Source organism: Marmota marmota, unplaced genomic scaffold (assembly GCF_001458135.2).
Source record: "Marmota marmota marmota unplaced genomic scaffold, marMar, whole genome shotgun sequence".
In the NCBI taxonomy this organism is placed as follows: Eukaryota; Metazoa; Chordata; class Mammalia; order Rodentia; family Sciuridae; genus Marmota; species Marmota marmota.
The window spans coordinates 2144961-2166321 of NW_025999897.1; the positions used below are offsets into that span (position 1 = coordinate 2144961).

The 21361-nt window shown below is 36.6% G+C and overlaps 1 protein-coding gene across 1 annotated transcript in view; it reads right to left on the reverse strand.

Moving 5' to 3' along the window:
* The window catches only part of Bptf (bromodomain PHD finger transcription factor), a 130570-nt gene that overhangs the window by 73785 nt on the left and 35424 nt on the right, over positions 1-21361 (reverse strand). The window contains exons 3-5 of the mRNA XM_048798201.1: positions 12919-13142; positions 6863-7069; positions 6144-6332 (exon numbers count right to left, since the gene is read on the reverse strand). Of these exons, the coding sequence (XP_048654158.1) occupies positions 6144-6332; positions 6863-7069; positions 12919-13142 (620 nt within the window). The remainder of the gene's footprint in view (positions 1-6143; positions 6333-6862; positions 7070-12918; positions 13143-21361) is intronic.

Genomic DNA, 21361 nt, shown 5'->3' on the forward strand with positions numbered 1-21361 from the left:
CAGTAGAACACAACACAAATTCACAGCAACAGAAAAGAGAATAAACAAGCTGATAGTTACACTGAGGAAAACTAAAATTATAAAGCATGAAATACAAAAGAACTCCAACAATATACAAGTCAGTAATAACATTAAGTGAAAATTTTCAAGTTACATTTAACATAATATTCTTGAACCAAGAACAGAAATATATAGTTATTTGTTTTATTTTGTTTTGGTACCAGGGATTGAACCCTACAGTGCTTTAACACTAGGCTTCATCACCAGTCCTCTACTTCAATTAAGTTTGGTTTTTTTTGAGGCAGAATCTCACTAAATTGCTAAGGGTCTCACAAAGTTGCTGAGGCTGGCTTGAACCTGTGATCCTCCTGCCGTTGCCTCCTAGGTTTCTGGAATTTACAGAAGTGTACCACTGCACCCAGCCAGAAATACAGACTTTTTAGCAAATCATATAGATTAACTCAATGAAGCAAAAGTAGGTATGTGTTGGGCTGGGATTGTGGCTCAGAGGTAGAGTGTTTGCCTACCATTCGGGAGGCACCGGGTTCGATCCTCAGCACCACATAAAAATAAAATAAAGGTATTGTGTCCACCTAAATATATTACCAAAAAAAAAAAAGTATGTATGTGGTGGTACACACTATAATCCTGATTACTTGGGAGGCTGAACCAGGAGGATGGCAAAGTGCGAGGCCAGCCTGGGCAATTTAGAGAGACCCTGTCTCAAAATAAAATAAAAAGGACTGGGCATGTAGCCCAGTGGTAAAGCACGCCTGGATCAATCCCTAGTATCAAAAAGAAGAAGAAAAAAAAAAAGCCTCATAACCAATGAATTTCCTTTCTAATAAAAATTTTTTAAAAAGTACTCTTTTGAAGGTGTCCTTCTCCCACAAAATTAAGAAATAGGTTTAATCAATGTTTTTGTAGTTCAAGTTGATAGATTTGAGAGTTTCTGAATGTCCAAGAACATATTTTCAAAGCAATTAAAAATAGTTATAGAAATAAAGCCAGTTTTATTTAATATCAATACTTTCCTATTTTCAGTTTCATCTTTAATCTGAGCCACATGAAATATTTCAGATCACTGATTATACCTAAAATAATGGATGGGTATCATGAAACCCATCTGTTTCTATATTTGAGTTCATTTATTACAGTTCTACACTACAAATTTGTCATTTTTCCTTTGTATAAAATCTTCAAACTGCATGAAAATGATAGTGCTCTTTGATGAGACTTTATCTTTAGGTCAATCTTGAAATAAAGTACACATGCTTTTATTAGAACTCTTAAAGTGAACATACTTCTATGCAGATTTTAAATCTCATACTATTAAAAGAAAAAACAAATTCAGCTGTGCATGGAATTCCCATGCCTGTAATTCTACTGACTCAAAAGGCTGAGGTAAGAGGATAGCAAGTTCCAAGCCAACCTGAGCTACTTAGCATGACCCTGTTGGGGAGAAAAACAAAAATACTATTACAGAAAATATATAAAATGTAAATACTAGCTGGAAGGAAGGTGGTCTAGAAATTTTATTAAACAATAAGGACATTTCACAATAGCAAAAAGTTAATTTAATAAGAAAATATAAAAAGATAGGTGTACCTAATAACACAGCCTCAAACTATATAATATAAAAAACAAACAAACAAACAAAAAAACTTAAAAAGAGAAGGAACTGGGGGTATAGTTCAGTGGTAAAACACTTTCCTAATATGTACAAGGCCCTGAGTTCAATCCCCAGCACCACAAACAATTAAAAAAGAAAGAAGCAATTTCACAATAAATAATTGAGCAGTACTTAAAATCAATCATTGGGGACTATGGTTGTAGCTCAGTGGTGGAGTTCTTGCCTCACATGAGTGAAGCAGTGGGTTTGATCCTCAATATCACATTAAAAAATAAAGAAAGTAAAGGTACTGTGTCCATCTACACACACACATACACACACACACATATGTATGTATGTATTAAATCATTCAGTGGGGGAGAAAAACACAACAAGAGATATAGATTGGTACAACAAAATTAAAACTTTGACCTAGCTAGGTGTGGTGGTGCACACCTGTAATCTTAGCAATTCAGGAGGTTGAGGCAGGAGGATTTCAAGTTCATATCCAGCTTCAACAATTTAACAAGACCCTGTCTCAAAAAATAAAAAGGGCTGGGGATGTAACTCAGTAGTAAAGTTCCCCTGGGTTCAATTCCTAGTACCACCTCTCCCCCCCCCCCCAAAAAAAAAAAAAAAAAAAACAACTTTGACCTAATTGTCTTACATTGCATTCTTACTGAAAGTACATGTATGTGTTATTCAAATATACACAGGATGGAGCTGGGGTTGGGGCTCAGCGGTAGAGCGCTTGCCTCACACGGGTGGGGCACAGGGTTCAATCCTCAGTACCAAATAAAAATAAATAAATAAAATAAAGATATTGTGTCATCTACAATTAAAAATTTAAAAGAATTTTTAAAAAATATATACAGGACATTCATCATCATTAATCAAATGTTGGACCAGAAAACAAGGAAAGGAGGGAGGCAAAGAGAAAGAGCGGATGGAGTGAGTGGAGAAGAGAGTGGGGGAGGCAGAAGGGTCATCGGCAAAGTCCTGACCTCAGAGATAAGTCTGTCTACTATCCACTAGAGTGCAGAGTTGCACATCACTTTAGTCACTGATTTATCCTCACTAGTATATTCTTAGGACAGAGACAACTTCAATGCTTATCCACTTTATAAAAATAACCAAATTCTTCTTTAAATACTGGCATGAGGGTGAGGATGTGACTCAGTGGTAGAGTGTTTGCCGTGCCTAGTGTGCCTGTGTCCCTGAACTTGGTCCCCAGCACTGGGGGAAGAATGGTGTGATATATTCAATACAAGTCTTTAAAAATATTTTTCATGTTCTGGGAACAGGCATGAGAATAGAGATACCAGGGCTGATTTCTGTTTTGTTTTAAAAGAAGTATGAGTTGATAACTGGCCAGGTTTTGAATTTATTATAGATAGCAATAATATTTCTATTACTATATAGATAGCAAAAATATAGATATAGCAATCTTTAGCCACACTCTCATCCTGATAATGACCCCAAGTCCATTCTAATACTAGCTACTGACAACTACTGTTCATTCTCATTCCACCTTCCTTAAAAATTCTGGTTTGGGCTTGAACATAACTAATTTTCATGACATATACATGAAAATACTATTTGAACTGCCAAGTTTAACTACAAGCCACATCACAATGAATTATGTTGATTAATAAATACTGAATCAGTAAATGTATAGTACAATTCACTCATTTCATTATTTTCTTGCTAGGATTTCTCACTCATCAAAAGAGTTGATTTGTAATAGCAGGAATAATAATAACAATACTCGACATTTATTGAGCAGTGTGTGTCAGACACAATCCTAAGTGTTTTTTATATGTTATTCATTTTGCATTCTTCAAAAATACAAGTCAGATACTAGGATAATAGTTTTTCCAAAAAACATTCTAGTAAAAGAACAAAGTATATTACAAATAAATAAATAAACTGAAAATAAAAAATTTAAAAAACAAATGTAGGGGCTGGGGTTGTGGCTCAGTGGTAGAGCGCTTGCCTAGCATGTGTGAGGCACTGGGTTCGATTCTCAGCACCACATAAAAATAAAAAAATAAAATAAATGTCCATCAACAACTAAAAAAAAATTTTTTTTAAAATGTAGGTGGATGTGATGGTGCATACCCATAATCCCAGGGACTTGGGAGCTACTGTCTTAAGGTAAAAAGGTCTGGGGATAGCTCAGTAGCAAAGTACTTGTCTATCATGTGTGAGGCCCTTGATTCAACACTACAAAAACAAAACAAAAAAACACAACCGCTAAATCGTATATGAACCCACTAGTAAGTCTAAGATTTACATTAAGTATTCCTACTAAAAGAGCAAATCATATTTTTTAAAGTTTTTACTAAGAATTTAACTATGATTCCATTAAAAATGCAATATTTTTCCACATCATTTGGGGTGGTAGTACTCCACTATCAAACTTCTAACCCTGAGTACATCAAAGTGAAAATATTGCAATTTTTTTTTTGAAACTGGATAGTACCTAGAGATCTAACTTAAAAATTACAGAATCAAATTACAGATCTCTCAGTTTCTGCAATCCCTTCATTAAAAGATTCACTGAAATAATCTCTAATAGGAATTTAGTGAATGTCTATATTGAAATGAACTTATTATTTCTATGCTATAAACAGCTTTTTTAAATTTATTTTTTAGTTGTAGTTAATTTTTAGTAGACACAATACCTTTGTTTTATTTATTTTTATGTGGTGCTGAGGATTGAACCCAGGGCCTTGTTCATGTGAGGCAAGTGCTCTACAGCTGAGCCACAACCCCAGCCCTAAACAGCTTTAATTTTAAGAACACTGCAAATATTTAATCAAAATACTCTTCACTATAATTTCTACCCACACAACTTAACAGAACAAGTATAATCCCTTCCCCATCCCCAGTTTTTGACCCTCAAGTATTTTAGGACAATTACATTACTTTCAATTGTCAAGACTACTGTTTTCTAGGCTAAATGAATTTTGGTTTTTTATTAATTTTACCAGAGGGCAGAATTTCCAACTTTTTTTTTTTTTTTTTTTGTACTGGGGACTGATCCCAGAGGCACTTAATCACTGAGCCACATCCCCAGATCTCTTTTATTTTTATTTAGAGACAGGGTCTCAATGAGTTGTTTAGGGCCTCACTAAGTTGCCAAGGCTAGCTTTGAACTCAGGATTCTCCTGCTTCAGCCTCCTAAACCACTGAGATTACAGGCATGAGCTATCAATGCCAATCAGACGTTTATCATCTTATGACCACTCTCTAAATCAGTATAATGTCCAGTGGACTTTCTGCTGTTAGCTGTGACTTAGAGTCTGCGTGTACAGCCTGACGCACAGCCTAATCTTTTTTCCCCCCCCATGCGGGGGTGTGTACCAGGGATTGAACTCAGGGGCACTCAGCCACTAAGGCACATTCCCCAGCCCCCACCCATTTTGTATTTTACTTAAAGACAGAGTTTCACTGAGTTGCTTAGTGCCTTGCCAATGCTGAGGCTGGCTTTGAACTTGCAATCCTCCTGCCTTAGCCTCCTGAACCGCTGGGATTACAGGTGTGGGCCACAGTGCCCAGGGAATAGCCTAATCTATCACTTTCAGCAACAGCTCATTGTTGATAAGTACCCAAGTGAAAGTAGCCCCCAAAACAACTGCTATTTGTTAATATCCTTCATGTAATAAAATAGGAACACAGAAGCCTTAAAAGATTAAATGACATTAACTTAATGGCAGTAGACCCAGAATGCAGGTCTTTCAAATATTAATCTTCCAATACATCAAATTCACAACTCAGCATAAGGTGCAGTAAAATGAAATTACTAAAGTTTGAAAATAGGTGATATTCTTATATACATACAAAAAGATCTTTAAGGATTTCAACTATGATTCTTGGTATTTTTGTCAGGTTATCAGTACTAAATTTTACTCATCTGAACTTCTGAAAAACTTATACACTACTACAATAAAAATACATTTTCATGTTTTAAAGAAGCAAAAAGAAACACATAATAACATTCTTAGAATAATATAACTTACTTTGAATATAATTTTAAACAGCTTAAAATATGAGTAACTGGTTAACATATATTACATAAAAATACACCTTACAAAAATGTTTTTTGATGATGGATTTTCTGTCATAACATTATGATTTGAAATGAGCACATGCAAACATAAAATTAATTTGTTAGTATGTACAGAGCTGAAGGGTCAAATCATTCAACACCAAGCCATTAATATGTAAGTAATTAAAACCAAAGTATCTGCCACTATGACCTGGTGATAAAATATACAAATAAGTATTAAACAAAAACAACTAATGAAGTTTTAAAAGCATGAGGATTATGATGAGTTTCAAGCACTAACTGCAAGAACATTTATCAAACTTCCAATGTTAGGTGACAATTTAGCAATCAGGGATGGCACTGTAAGCAAGCAGCATGAATGAACACATACTTTAGAGTTCTAGGTGACATTCAGCTTTTACTACAAAGGGAAGGATTCCCCCCATTACAGAGGCATTGATACACTGCCCTCTGTACCTGGCACATCCTGGGGGAGCTCAGATGCCACCTTCTTCTCTGCCATGTTGCTGCTATCATGGGTTTCTGAGAGACACCCCACGGGGCTCCTCCCTTCAGAGGGACTAGTCTCTTCTGAAGAAGCATTTGTTGTGTTGTCGCCAAGATTTGCTGACACAGAGTTACCTTTATCCCCAACTTCTGTTGGCTCTACAGTAAAATGCACAACAAAACTTTAAAGATATTCTTTAAAACTGCTTTTGGACAAATGGCCACATTCAACCAACTACTAAAAATGATCAATCACCAAAAAACCTGCTTCTATTTGATGGCCATTTTAAAGCAATTAGATTCTGGGATATTTTTGCAATGGATAATTCAAAAATTACTTAGGGTTATTTACTATATTAAGAATGTTTAGGTAATTAATATAAAAAAATAAACATTTTGTCACAAAAGTGTGTATTCTGATACAAAAACAGTAATTTTTCATCAAGAAATCTCAGGGAATGGCAACTTCCTAGGAAGTGTAGGTAGAGATATGTGTGTAACATCACGGCAAGTCCATCAACACATAAAACAACTATTATGCATGTTACAAGCGAAGAGGGTACCCTAACCTCTTTAGAAATAAAAAGGAGTTATTTTCAATAAAAAATTTCATTATCATTTTGCAAGTGAACTAGGTTTTATAAATAATACTGATAAAATATTTCTTTTTAACCAAGTAATTCTTTTACCCTCTGATTTTCCTTGCTCAGGATCATCATTTGGTGTTCTGTCGTCATCATCTTTTTCGAGGGACTGGTCTTCAAACTCCTCTCTGCTTTTCTCAGCATCTTTAGAGCTGTTATTCTCATTCTCATTCTTCTCTTTTTCTATCTCTTCTGGGCTTTTAACATTATCAATTTCTCCCTTTTTGGCCCTTATGCATTCCAAAATTTCTTCTGTAAACAAAATCAAATTCTTAAATTTTTATTTTCATATTTAATCATATATAATTTAGTAATGCCACTTAAAGAGTTTCAATGCTACAGAAAAAATATTTTTAAAGCATGTGAACTATGAAATAAGAATCATATCTCAAACAAAGTTTTGTACACGGCACACAACCAATTCACTCTAGAAAACATATGTTCTCCTCTCTTTAAAAAAAAAAGAGTGAGAGAGAAAATTAGTCTACTTTTGAAATTGAGACTTCATGTAGATTACTGTGACATCCTCTGCCACAGAACAGAAACCAGAAGCTGATACAAACTCATTTGAGCAGCACAATGCAAGGATCAAAACCTAGAGGCCTGGGACTCAGTACAGCCCTAACTTGAATCTGCCGTGACCCAGGCAAGCTACCTAACCTCTCTGGGCCTCTATTTTCTCAAGTGCAAAATAAGCAGCGGTCAAGGGCTGGGGTGTAACTCACTTGCCTAGGATACATAAGTGCTGGGTTCCATTGCCAGCACTGTGAAACACAAAGTAAGCAGAGGCCCATCTGCAAACAACTTTCTCGCTGCTCCAGGCTACCAGGTACTTTTCCCTGCCCCAGTCCTAGAATCTGCTCTCTCTCCAAGCAGCCTTAGTTCTTTTTTTTTTGGATTGGAGAATGTTTAAAAATAATCATTTGGGTGTACCTGCGCTAATGGAGTGTTGTTGCTTCCAGGTTCTTTTGTTTTGTTTTCTTCCAATAATAAGAACTAAATGCAGGGGCTCTACCACTGAGTTAAATCTCTAGCCCTTTTTATTTTGAGACAGAGTCTTGCTAAATTGCTGAGGATGGCCTTGAACCTGTGATCCTCCTGCCTCAGGCTCCCCAGTGGCTGAGATTACAGGTGTGCACCACTGCACCCTGCTTGCTTCTAGTCCTCTTCACCAACACAGCTAGGAAATGTATGTCTGTGTCCTAAACCATGTACAAATATATTATTTCTTTTTTTCCCCCATGTGTATTATTTTGATATTTATCTGTGTGCATTTGTGTCCACGTATGAATATGTATCTCTGATTCACTCTACACTGTCATCTTGCTTATTTGTAACTTGTCAACAGTGAGAAAACTGGCTCTCATTATTTATAATATCTAGCTATTTATTTAATCCTGGTACACATGATAAAGTAGGTTCAGAATTGCTAAACTGTACCCCCATGAGAAATAAGCTTACCTATTAGAATATAATGTTTACCAAGAAGAAACATTTGTAATGCCATGTGTACCCACGATACTCCTTTTCAGATTTTTAGACTTCTTTTTTATCTTTCCTTAAATGTTATTTTATCTTCATTTTGGCCAATATTTCTTAAACTGTAGGTGTCTAGCCTGTTTTGCCAGGATTAGAAAAACCTTGTAGAGGAAATGAGGGTTTAGGTCACTGGGGGAGTGCTCGCCTACAATGGTGTAACACCCCAAGTCTGATTACTAGCACCTCCAAAAAAAAAAAACCCAAGCCTATCTTGTAAATAATAGTGACTTTTCCCTGTAATTCTAGTGATGCAGGAGGCTGAGGGAAGAGGGTGCAAATTTGAGGCCATCCTGGGCAACCAAGAGAGATCCTGTCTCAAAAAATTAAAAAGGCTGCAGATGTAGCTCAGTGGTAAAGACTCTCGGGTTCAATTCCTAGTACCACCCCTCCCCCCAAAAAAAGTCTTTTCTAATAAAGTGACTATATTTAAGCTGGCTGGAGTTAATTCCCCATATTCTCATCTTTTCTAATCCTAATTGCTATAAGAATTCTGAGCCAATGATTAAATGAACATCTATAACAGCTACAGGACAATAATTTCAAACTGTAGGAAACACAACTGTGTTATCGTCTTTCTCCAAGCCATCGCAGGATCCCTTTCCCATTATCTTTTTGCCTACCTATATAGACTGCCTTTGAGTTCTAATTTACCCAAGTTTCATCTATTCTTGCTAAACTTACCAATCAGAAATCTCAATGATTGTTTTTTTAAAAGAACTTTTTTAAAATATTTATTTTTTTAGTTGCAGGTGGACACAATGCCTTTATTTTTTTATTTTTATGTGGTGCTGAGGATCGAACCCAGGGCCTCTCACGTGCTAAGCAAGCATTCTACCACTGAGCCACAACCCCAGCCCTTTAAAAGAACTTTTTATGTGGAAAAAGAAACTTTAGTTAGCTATAACCTCTTTTTCTTAAAGGCACATAGCTGTTTCTTGATCCTCCACTGTAATCATTTCCAAATCAAACCACTATTTCTCCCTACTTGACAAGGCACCATTTGATAAGAACAAAAAAAGAAAAACATTTTAAACGCTTACTATACTTAGACCATTTAAAATATAAAAAGTATAGGCAGAGGGCTGGGGTTGTAGCTCAGCAGAAGAGTGCTTGCCTTGCACGTGTGAGGCCCTGGGTTCAATCCTCAGCACCACATAAAAATGAGTAAAATAAAGATGATATTGTGTCCAACTAAAAAATAAATATTAAAAAAAGACACAATATCTTTTAAAAAAAAAAAGTACAGGCAGACTAGTCATATTTTTCTCTGAGGTTAGGTTCTATGAACATCAAAATTGATTATCTTTTAATGACAAAGTGTTTATTCAGAGGAAGTGAATTTAAGTACCTCTTTACCCAGGCACTGTTTTTTATTTTATTTTATTTTATTTTTAAAGAGAGAGTGAAGAGAGAGAGAGAGAGTTTTTTTTTTTTTTTTTTTTAATATTTATTTTTTAGCTTTTTGGCGGACACAACATCTTTGTTTGTATGTGGTGCTGAGGATCGAACCCGGGCCGCACGCATGCCAGACGAGCGCGCTACCGCTTGAGCCACATCCTCAGCCCCCCCAGGCACTGTTTTTATTTAAGTCTCCAAATAGTGTTCTGTCACACGATAATCCTGTATTCAATTCCCCTACATGAGATTTTAGTTTTTTACATGCCCCCAAATCAGACCACTAACCATTTGTGATAATCCATTCTTGTTTTGGAATGGATAATTAACTAATAATGAATAATATTGCATATACCATTTTCTAAACAAATAAGTTCATTCTGAAACATTTATAATTCAACATACTTAATAAAAATACACTTTATACTGCCTGTTGGGATACTGGTTCTTTATTATTTGACTAAAGGCAAAAGACAAAGGAAAACACAAAGAGATTTGTTCATTTAAATGCCCTGATTCGTGAAAATAAATTAAGAGGGGAAGTAACCTGGCCAAAATCAATAAAACTTTCTATGCTCTAATCAATAGCATGGAGAAGGAAAGAGAAAGGAATTAAATTACTGAAGATGAAAACTTTCCTGATAAAAAACTAATAGAAAAAATGCTTCCAACTATCAGATATAAATAAATGTAATTTGTGGTAGCTGTTTCTGAAGACAGTATATTTGTGAGCAAAAGGTATTGATATGTCACAGCCTAACTGCCATTCTCTACACAACCATGAACTGAAGAGAACACTGATGTGGAGTGGGTAAGGAAAAAACTGAAAACATTTATTAAATCTAAACATTCTATCTGTAAGCAAATGGAGAATGGGAAAAACAGGATTATACATACAGCAGAAGAACAGAATGAGACAGGTAAATGTGTACTTACAGAATCTTACCTCATTTTTATCTAAGTTAAAATTAAAAGGAACTATTAGAAGAGACAGGTGACATCTAGTAAACATACACAGAATATAGCCATCAGGATGCAAAACAGGCAGCTAGCTAGGCAAGTGGTACACACATGTAATCCCAGCAACTCAGAAGGCTGAGGCAGGTCTAAGAGCCCAAGTTCAAGGCCAGCCTGGGCAAGTTAGCAAGATCCTGTGCCAGAATATAATAAAGAAAGGGCTGGGGATGCAGTTCAATAGTAAGCCCCAGGTTCAATGCCCAGTACTGCAGGGAGGAAAAAAAAAAAAAAGGAAAAGAAAAAAGAAATACTGTCTGCCTCTGTAAAAAGAAAGTGAGACTGTGGTTACAAAGGGTATTCACTTTCCACTGCCCACTCTTTCTGTATTATTTAAACTTTTTTTTTTTTTTTTTTGGTGGCAGGGTAGGGAGGGATACTAGGGATTGAACTCAGGGGCACTCCTATACTGGGCCACATCCTTAGACCAATTTTATATTTTATTTAGAGACAGGGTCTCACTGAGTTGCTTAGCCCCTCACTAAATTGTTGAGGCTGGCTTTGAACTCACAAAGTAGATAACTTTGTGAGTTCAAAGTGATAGATCACTTGCCTTGCACGTGTGAGAAACTGGGTTCTAAACTCAGCACCACTAAAGATATTGTGTCCATCTACAACAACAAAATATTTAAAAAAAAAAAAATCATCAGTGATAGTAAGTCATCAAGGAGAGAGCTTGGACTCTTGAATTGATGATAACAGTGGTCCTTGATTCTTTTATCTTCCTCTCCAAAATCCATAACACCACTTACCCAGCAAAACAACATGAGAAAAACCCTCACTGAGGGCATTCTCCAAAATCCCTGATTTATACTCATAAAAAAATGTAGTCTTCAAAAAAAAGTAAAAAGTCTGAGAAACTCCAGTCTAGAAAGACAAAGGTAACTAAATATGATGTGGTATATCCTGGATAAGGACATGAGACCAAACAAAACAAAGGACATTAAGTAAAAACTAAGGAGATTTGAATAAAAATTTTTAGTTAATAACAATGTATCAATATTGGTTCACAGCTTGAGACAAATGTATTATAATAATGGAAGACAGTAAAGGGTACATGGGAACTGTCTGTACTGTCTTTGCAACTTTCTATTTTTTGGGGGGGTGGGGACGGAAGAAAATGGGGATTGAACCCAGGGCTTTGTATATGCTAGGAAACACTCTACCACTGAGGTTTACCCCCACAAGCTCCTCTTTACAACTTTCTATAAATCTAAAACTATTCTAAAATTAGTTTTATTTTGAAAAACGAAAGCAAAGAATTAATTCAAAGAGAATATAATTTATTTATTTATTTATTTATATTTTTGTAATTGTAATTGGACACAATATCTTAATTTTATTTATTTATTTATTTGTTTGTTTGTTGGCTGAAGATCGAATCCAGGCCCCACACGTGCAAGGCGAGCGCTCTACCGCTGAGCCACAATCCCAGCCCCCAAAAATATAATTTCTTATAATTGAAAGTAGAACTGGGGTCAGGTGTGGTAGCACATGCCTGTAACCCCAGCAACAAGAGGCTAAGACACAAGAATCACAATCTCTAGACCAGTCTCAGAAACTTGCAGGACCTTGTTCTCAAAATTAAAAATACAAAGGGCTGGGGATGTGGTTCATTGGTAAAGGGTCTATGGATTCAATCTTCAGTTAAAAAAAAAAATTAGGACTGGGGTATAGCTCAATGGAGATGCACCAGTACATAGGTTTCATCCCCAGAAATGAAGGTGTTTTTTTTTTGTTGTTGTTGTTGTTTTAAAGTGCCACAAAGTCTTTTTTTTTTTTTTAACATATTTATTTATTTATTTAGTTAGTTAGTTATTGGCAGACACAACATCTTTGTTGGTATGTGGTGCTGAGGATCGAACCCGGGCCGCACGCATGCCAGACGAGCGTGCTACCACTTGAGCCACATCCCCAGCCCCAACCACAAAGTCTTACTAAGACATAAATGACTGTGGAGTATAGATATGACCAAAGCAAGAAACAAAATAGTACAATACATAGCATCTCTAATTTATGTTCGAGAAAATGAGGTTATCCTGGGGAAAGGAACTATAGATACTAAAAGTAAAATATACAGAATGTGGTTTCATAGTGATTTCAACCCAAGAACTTATCTCAAAGTTAACAAAAATGAGGAAAACCTTGCTTACCATTAGCTGCCGCTAGAAAGGATTTGTTACTGCCCCGAGCCTTATTGGTCAGGTCTTCAGTTATGTCCATGTGCCGGTGGATTTCTTCACGCATTTCTTCTAGAATTTTGCAAAGTTCTGCTTCCCAATAATCTTTGTCTAGACAGTCTATTAATTCTGCAAGCTGGACCTTCGTGCTGTAGTACCAAATTTTCTTTTCATTTTCATTTTCTGTATCTTCTTCTCTGTTGTAAAAGGGGGAGAAATATATTAGACACTTGTCATTTATTTGAAAACTTAATCTATTCAATGAAAAGTTAAAATATATGTGCTCAATATATGAGTATTATACATGTCATGAGTTCTCCAAGCACAGTGTGCACACCTGTAATCCCAATTTAGGGAACTGCAAATTCAAGGACAGCCATTGCAAGTTGGCAAGACTCTTTTCTCAAAATAAAATAAAGGATTGGGGAGGTAGTTCAGTAGTAGAACATTACCAGACTCAAATAAATATATATTTTTTAAATGTTATAAACTCATTATTTGAGCTCATGAGAGATTTCCTTGTGTCTTATTCAAATGCAATTTACTTTTATTTCATTTAATCAACCTCTACTAATTTTGATTTCCTAGCCCACAGCATCTTAGGATAAAATAATTTGGGACTAGTGGTGGAAAGAGAGAGATCAGCAAAAAAGGACATCTAAGAACATGACACACAGAAAGATGAACTCATAATCTGGAGTCATGTGAGAGCACTGATGGCAGACAGTTCAGTTTTACCTTAATCAACTAAAGAGATCAGTGTAACAAACACATGAGGCTGAACCACTGAACCCATCAGAAAATTTTAACTAGCTCAGTACATGGGAGATAGAGAACAGGTTCACATTTTAATATAGTTTAGATATATTTCCATTAGGCAGTACAAATGTTTTGCTAAGTTCTGGTCCTTGAAGGAGCCATCTCAATTGAGCAACAATGTCTCATCTCTCTTTTCTTAAGAATAATCAAAGCTTCAGGCTGGGGTTGTGGCTCAGTAGTTCAGCACTTGCCTAGCATGTGTGAGGCACTGGGTTCAATTCTCAGCACCATATATAAATAATTAAAAACCAATCAAAGCTCCAACTGGAGAGAAGCACAACTTCCTTTCCTGACTAATCTCTCCTGAGATTCCTTTCACTTGTAAGGGCGCTGGAGACTTCAAAAAAATAGTCAGCCAGGCATGGTGGTGCATGCCAGTAATCTAGCAACTCGGGAGGATAAGGCAGAAGGATCACAAGTTTGAGGCCAAGCACAGCAGCTTAGCATGACCTTGTCTCAAAATAAAAAACAAAAAGGACCGAGGATGCAGGTCAGTAGCTCCATGATAAAGGGCCCTTGGGTTCAATTCCTAATACCAGAACAAAAAACAACAAACAAAAGCTATGTGACAACATAAAATCTGAAACTGCTTAATGAGCTCTAAGCCAAAGAATTATACGACAGTTTGATTCTTTATTTTCTAAAATTTCCAATCTTATGAGTTTTCCTTTTTATAAAGATCTTGAATTACTTCTTTACATTTTTTCTTTTCTTTTTCCCCCAATACTGGTGATTGAACTCAGGGGCACTCAAACCACTGAACTACACCCCTACTCCTTTTTATTTTGACAATCTTGCTAAATTGCTTTGGGCCTAAGTTATTGAGAGTGGCTTTGATCTTGTGATCCTCCTGCTTCAATCTCCTGAATTGCTGGCATTACGAGCGTCACTTTTCCTTTATTCATAAATGCATCACTGTATGATGATGTTTTAATCAACAATGGACCACATGGCTGATGGCAGTCCCATACAAGCATATTGCCTAGTGACATCATACTCATTGTTCATAACAATAAGCTCACCTGATGATGCATTTCAGAGAACACATCCCAAACATATGTGGTTCTATGTGTCTACTTCTCTCTTACTTTTTTATTGTTGTTACTTTTTTCTTATACTGAAGATTTAACCCAGAGGCACTTTACCACTGGGACCCATTCCCCAGCCATTTTTATTTTTTATTTTGAGACAGATCTCACTAAATTGCTAAAAGCCTCACTGAGTTGCCCAGGCTGACCTCAAATTTGTGATCCTCCTGCCTCAGCCTCCCAAGTCACTGGAATTACAGGCGTGCGCCACTGAGCCCAGCTTCTGTTTATGTATTTCAATGGAACAAGAAAAACATTCTATATTAAATCTTTTGGGATAGAATGTTAGAGTCTGTAAACAAGTCAGGATGGCGCCTGGAAAATGTTAGTCTGTAAACAAGTCTGGATGGTGCCTGGCAAAATGCCAGAGGGAGTGGTTTGAGAAGTAACAAAAGCGAGCCATTAAGTGTGGATGTTCCTTATTGGTTGCCTGATGTATCTAGTTTATGCTAATTAGATAAGCTGTGTGGAATGTATAAATACTGCTCCTGTCCTGCAATAAACGGCTTCCACTCTTGCTGTATCAACGTACACAAGTTATTCGTCACCCCCCGATTATTCTGCTGCAGCCGGACTGCGGCAATAGAAAATGTAACTTGTGTTATGATTTCATCATAAAAATGAGATGCTATAGGAACAACCTTCACTGAAGACATTCTGTCAATTTTTTCAAGCAACTCAAGGACTACAAAAAGGGTCCCTAAGAGCTGGTGGAGTTGGTTCCATGCTGGCATCTGCAGAATTTCCTACCCACAACAGAGAACTCACTACTTCATATGGCAGTCCGTTATACACTGGAATTGTTTTTAGTAAGTTTTTTCTTTTAATGAGATGACTCAAATTCCTAGTATTTCCACCAGTTAGTCCTCTTCTGCCTGCTAACAGTATATGAAATAAACCAACACCTCCTCCACACTTCATTCAGCTCTCCCAGCATCTATAATTTTACTGCTTTTCCATCTCAGGCTAAACTTGCTCAAATACTTCAATATTTCTTTTTATAGCAAGTCTTCCAGACTTCATTAACCTGGTATTTTCCCCCAAAAGTATAGTTTGTCAATGTCCCTCTAAAAATGTGATGCTAGTAACTGTTTTGCCTTCTGCTCAAAGATGATATTCACACTGACAAAACTTTTTTTTCTTGAGGCTGAAGGATAAATTCATTACAAGCACAAAGTAGCAAAACAAAGTAAACAATATTGCTAATGCTTTCAAAGATAAGTTGCTTGTTTATCCTTATGTTCTTGGGCGTTTGTTTGTTTATTTATGTTTGTTTGGTGTAGTTGGGCATTATACCTTTATTTTATTTATTTATTTATTTTTATGTGGTACTGAGGATCAAACCCAGGGCCTCACACTTGCTAGGTGAGTGCTCTACTGCTGAGCCACAACCTCAAGTCCCAACTTGGGCTTATTTATACAGTTTATATAATCAAAATTATCTGTCCTAATTTTAAAGTGACAATATTAATTTTCCTTTTTTTTTGTGTGTGTGTGTGTGTGTCTGTCTGTCTGGTTCTGGAGTTACAATGTGGTTTCCACGGATGCTCTGCTCCTACAGGTCTACAAAGGCTTTGAACTCACAATTCTCCTATCTCAGCCTCCCAAGCCACTGGGATTATAGGCGTGTACCACAAAATCCGGCTGGAAATAGGGTCTTTGCAGATATAATTACTTACAGGTCTTGAAACGAAATCATCCTTTAACCCAATGACTAGTGTCCTTACTCAAGAAAAACAGAGACACAGAAGCTAGGGTAGTGTGACGATGGAGGCAGAGACTGAAGAGATGCATCTGTCTACAAGCCAAGAAAGAGCCAACAATTGCCAGAAGCTAGGAGAGAGGTGTGGAACAGTCTCTCCACAAGCCTCAGAAAGAATCATCCTGTTGACATGTGATTCCAGATTTCTGCCTTCAGCACTGAGACAGTAAGTTTCCTGTTGTTTTAAACCACGAAGTTGGTGGTGCTTTGTTATAGCAAGGAAACTCCCAAAGTTTTGTACCAAGACACAGAATGCTGCTGTAACACACACCTAAAAATGGGGAATAACTTTGGAAATAGATATTGAAAAGAGGCTGGAAAAACTGACAAACATTTGATAGAAAAGGCCCAGCCTGAGTGAAGAGGTGGAGGTAGGCACGTTGGAATTATGCTGCCTGCTGTCAACAAGCCAAGAAATACCTGGGGAACTAGAAGCTGGGAAAGGAGAGAGAGGATCCTTTTCTAGAGCCTACAGAGTGGGTGGGGCCTGGCTAGCACCTGGAGTTTTAGACTTCTAGCCTCCATAAGTATTTAACCATAAATTTCTGTTTTAAGCCACCTTGTTTGTGGAACTTTGTTACAGCAAACTAAGAAACTAATACAGCTAACTAGCAGTTCAGCAATCGAAGAAAAACCAAGTCAAGTGGCCAAGGTAGTACTAGGAGTACGCATTCTGGAATCAGCCTGTCTGGGTTCAAATTCTAACTCCATCACTTACAAGTTGTGTGATCTTGTAAATAAATTACTTAAACCTTCTATTCCTTCTCCATCTGCTAAACAAAGTGACAGTTCTAGTGTCAATATGCTGGTTGTTAGGATTAAATAAGTTCAGCTATGTAAAGTGCTCAGAATAGTGTCAATACCTCATGAATAAAATATCAGTTACCATTATTTCCCTATCATTAAAACAACTACAGGTGGGCTGGGTGTTCAAAGTACTTCATGATGCAAGGAGAAGGGTTCAGGAAAAGCAAACTCTAAGAAACAGATAATCCCAGAGGCTTTTAGGTGTTTTAGTTGACTTTTATTTATTGTTTTGGATATGGAAGAGATTTAAGTGTACAAAGTTAGGGACCTGTGCTAAGAGTTTAAATCTGCTAATGGCAAATGAAAGTAACTGAAAAGTTTTTAAACTTATGAGGAAAAGGAGTCTTTACCAAACTGCTGTTTTAAAAAGCATCCAGCTGAGCATAGTGGCCCACACCTGTAATCCCAGCAACTTGGGGGGGCTGATGCAGGAGAATCTCAAGTTTGAGAGCATCATCAATTTAGTGAGATCCTGTCTCAAAAATTCAAAACTTAAAAAGAATAGGGGTGCTCAGTGTGGAGCACCCCTCAATTCAATCCTAAGTACCACCAAAAATAAATAAATAAGGATGGGGCTAGAGTTGTAGCTCAGTGGTAGAATGCTTGCCTTGTACACATGAGGCACTGCATTTGATTCCCAGCACCACATATAAATACACAAATAAAATAAAGGACCATCAACTAAAAAAATTTTTTAATAAATAAATGGATAAATAAAGAAGGACAACAATAATAATTAAAGGTATAACAAATATATCACAAAAGATTATTCCCAGGTTTCTTGCTTCTCTTGATGAGAAGACTGAATGACGAGCAGGTAATGGAGAAACTGAGAAGTTTTTATTTAGATGTGTCATCTTTGAGGTGCCTGTGATGTGGACATATCCAGAAGGTTGCTAGATATACAGAACTGGATATGGCCAGAAGGGATTCAGGCACAGGTCTGATGGCAACCAAAACTATTAAGAAAGTAGCTAGAATGGGAAGTTGTGGGTAGAAAATTGTATGATATTTTTAAATGTAATTCAGTTCATTTGGAAAATTAAAAAACAGAGTTTTAAAAGCTGTGTTCAAGATAATATCATTCAGAATGGAGAGCGAAAGAAGGTAGTAATCTAATCTGGTTCCAATAGCAGAGCAAGGGGCTGTCAGGATGAAAGCAACATTTAAGAAAGATGGGTCATCTTACACAATAAATTAAAACCAGCCTTAAAGTCATTTGCTGAAAACCTCAGCAAATAAGAATTTTTCTTTTATTATATGCAAATAACATTTTAAGGTTTATTAAATAAAAGCAATAAAAAAATGGAAAATTTTCTATGACCTGTTAATATTACAATTAAAACATTGTTCACTGACAGAGACTTGTTTTGGGCAGTCACCGCTTACTTTGGTCAACAGGGCCACTGAGATTTATCATTTTAAGTTCCTGGGCTTCCAAGAAAAGCATATACTAAACCTCCACATACTGTAAACTGCCTAGCAATGTATATGGCTTTAAAACTTTCACAGGAGTTCACATATAATCTACTACAAGAGGACAAATAACTTGAAATAGTTTTAATCTGATTTTCATTAAAGATGTATAATCGGGGCTGGAGTAATGACTCGGTGGCAGAGCACTTGCCTAGCATGTGTGAGGCACTGGGTACCATCCTGAACACAAAAACTAATAAATAAAACAAAGGCATTGTGTGCATCTACAACTAAAAAAATTTTTTTTAATTAAAAAAAAAGATGTATAATCTTCCAGGTTTACTGAAATTATTGACAGAGAACACTTAATTATCCTAACTATGTTAAAGTTTCCTATTTGACTTTACACAGAAAATATTCACTACATCACTGCATGAAAAGAGATATCCTTATTTGTCTGAAATCATCATTCAATTCTGTGCACTTCACTAGGCACCAAGAAAGGCCATTTGACTGGGGGCTCTGTGGCACACGTCTGTGACCCCAGAGACTCAGGGGGCTGAAGCAGGAGGGTCACAAGTTTGAGGCCAGCGTGGGCAACTGAAACCTTATCTCAAGAGAGGATGGGATAGGGGCACAGCTCAGCATACCTCAGGGTTCAAGCTCCAGTACTGAAAAAAGAGAAAGAAAGGCAGGCAGGTGATTTTAAGGACTAATTTTGAGTTTTTAAAACAATTTTATAATGAACAGTTTTATTAGGAAACAAATGAATAATTTTACTGTTCAATTTAGAAGAGTAGAATATTTAACTTCATTAATAATTTACCAAAAATTCATAGACAAGTGCTTAAAAATGTAACAATTTTTATTTTTAATACTAGGGATTGATAAAAAATGTGGAAAAAAAATACTGGGGATTGAACCAAAGGCATTTTACAACCAAGCTACATTCCTAGTCTTTTTATTTTTTGAGACAGGGTCTCACTAAGTTGCTTAAGGCCTTACTAAATTGCCAAGGCTGGCCTCAAACTTGCAATCCTTCTGCCTTACCCTCCTGAGACTCTGGGATTACAGGCATGGCCACCACACCCAGCAAAAGGTGACTTCTTAAGTCCTTTGTGTCACAGTATTTCAAAAGCTCACATTTACTTAACTACCTTCAAAGTAGTACATAGTTTTCTTTCCTACATACTGTTTAATACACTGACAGTGATATATCAAGAAGCAGAATTTTTCTGGAATACTTCACTTACTTTATATTTTCTAAAAGTGCCTTTATTTCTAAATTAAAAGCTCTCAGAAATACTCAGTGGACATATAACAAAAACCACTACAGTAGTCTCCCCCAGGTATAAGCTGTGATTTAAACAGTTAAAACAATGTAAGTTGCAGACTTTTCAAAGTGACCATTTGAAAACTAAATGCAGTATGAAATTAGATATTAAAAATATTCTTGGGGCTGGAGCTGTGGCTCAGTGGTAGAACATTTGCCTGGCATGTGGGAGGCATTGGGTTCGATTCTCAGCACCACATATAAATAAATAAAATAAAGGTCCACTGACAATTAAACAATATTAAAATATCAGCCCCCCCTGCTTATGAACAGGCTCTGAAAAAAACATCCCGTCCCATCTCCTAATTGCTATAGGATCTTGGACAAGTCCAAGGGCAAGTTATTTAACTCCATCTTTAAAATGCAGAATAACATAGCATCTACATTATTGGACTATGTAAAGATTAATGAAAAAAGTACATAAAATGTTTGGGTCACTGTAAGGCACACATTTAGTGCCCAATAAATATTGCTTTGGGCTATTATTATTACTAAATCACCACCCACTAATTCTACTTACAGGTCTTTAAAACTAAGGAAGGCCTCAACCACTGCTTACTGTGTAAAAAGCCTTAAAGATGTCAAAGCCTACAAGGACAAAGCACCTTTGGTCACTATATGGCCAAAAGGGGCACCTGTGGAAAAGAAAGAGGCAGGGCTGGGGATGTGGCTCAAGTGGTAGCGTGCTCGCCTAGCATGCGTGAGGCACTGGGTTCGATTCTCAGCACCACATACAAACAAAATGAAGATATTGTGTCCACCTAAAAATAAATAAATAAATAAATATTAAAAAAAAAAAGAAAGATAGAAAGAGGCAGTAAAAATGAACATCCGCAAGGTTGAGGAAGCAGGACAAGAAAGAAGAGCACGGGAGCGGAGAAACGCAGCGGAGAAACGCAGCGCAGACTCAGTGAGCACGGCTGGAGGGCTACAGAGAGGCTGACAAGCACCAGGCTCCCTGATACACAATGTGACTGAATTTTCACTTGTAATGACAATACTGCATTAAACTTCAACCCAAAATGTGGCTCCAGTTATCTCTCCATTGGTAATCACTGTTAACAAAGATTTATTTCTTTGCTACCATCTCTACAACAAGACACCCCCTCCTCAAAACTAGAAGAAAAACACAAAAGAAAAGGCACAATAAACATAAAACCAAAAACTTGGGCAACAAGAAGGAAAAAAAAA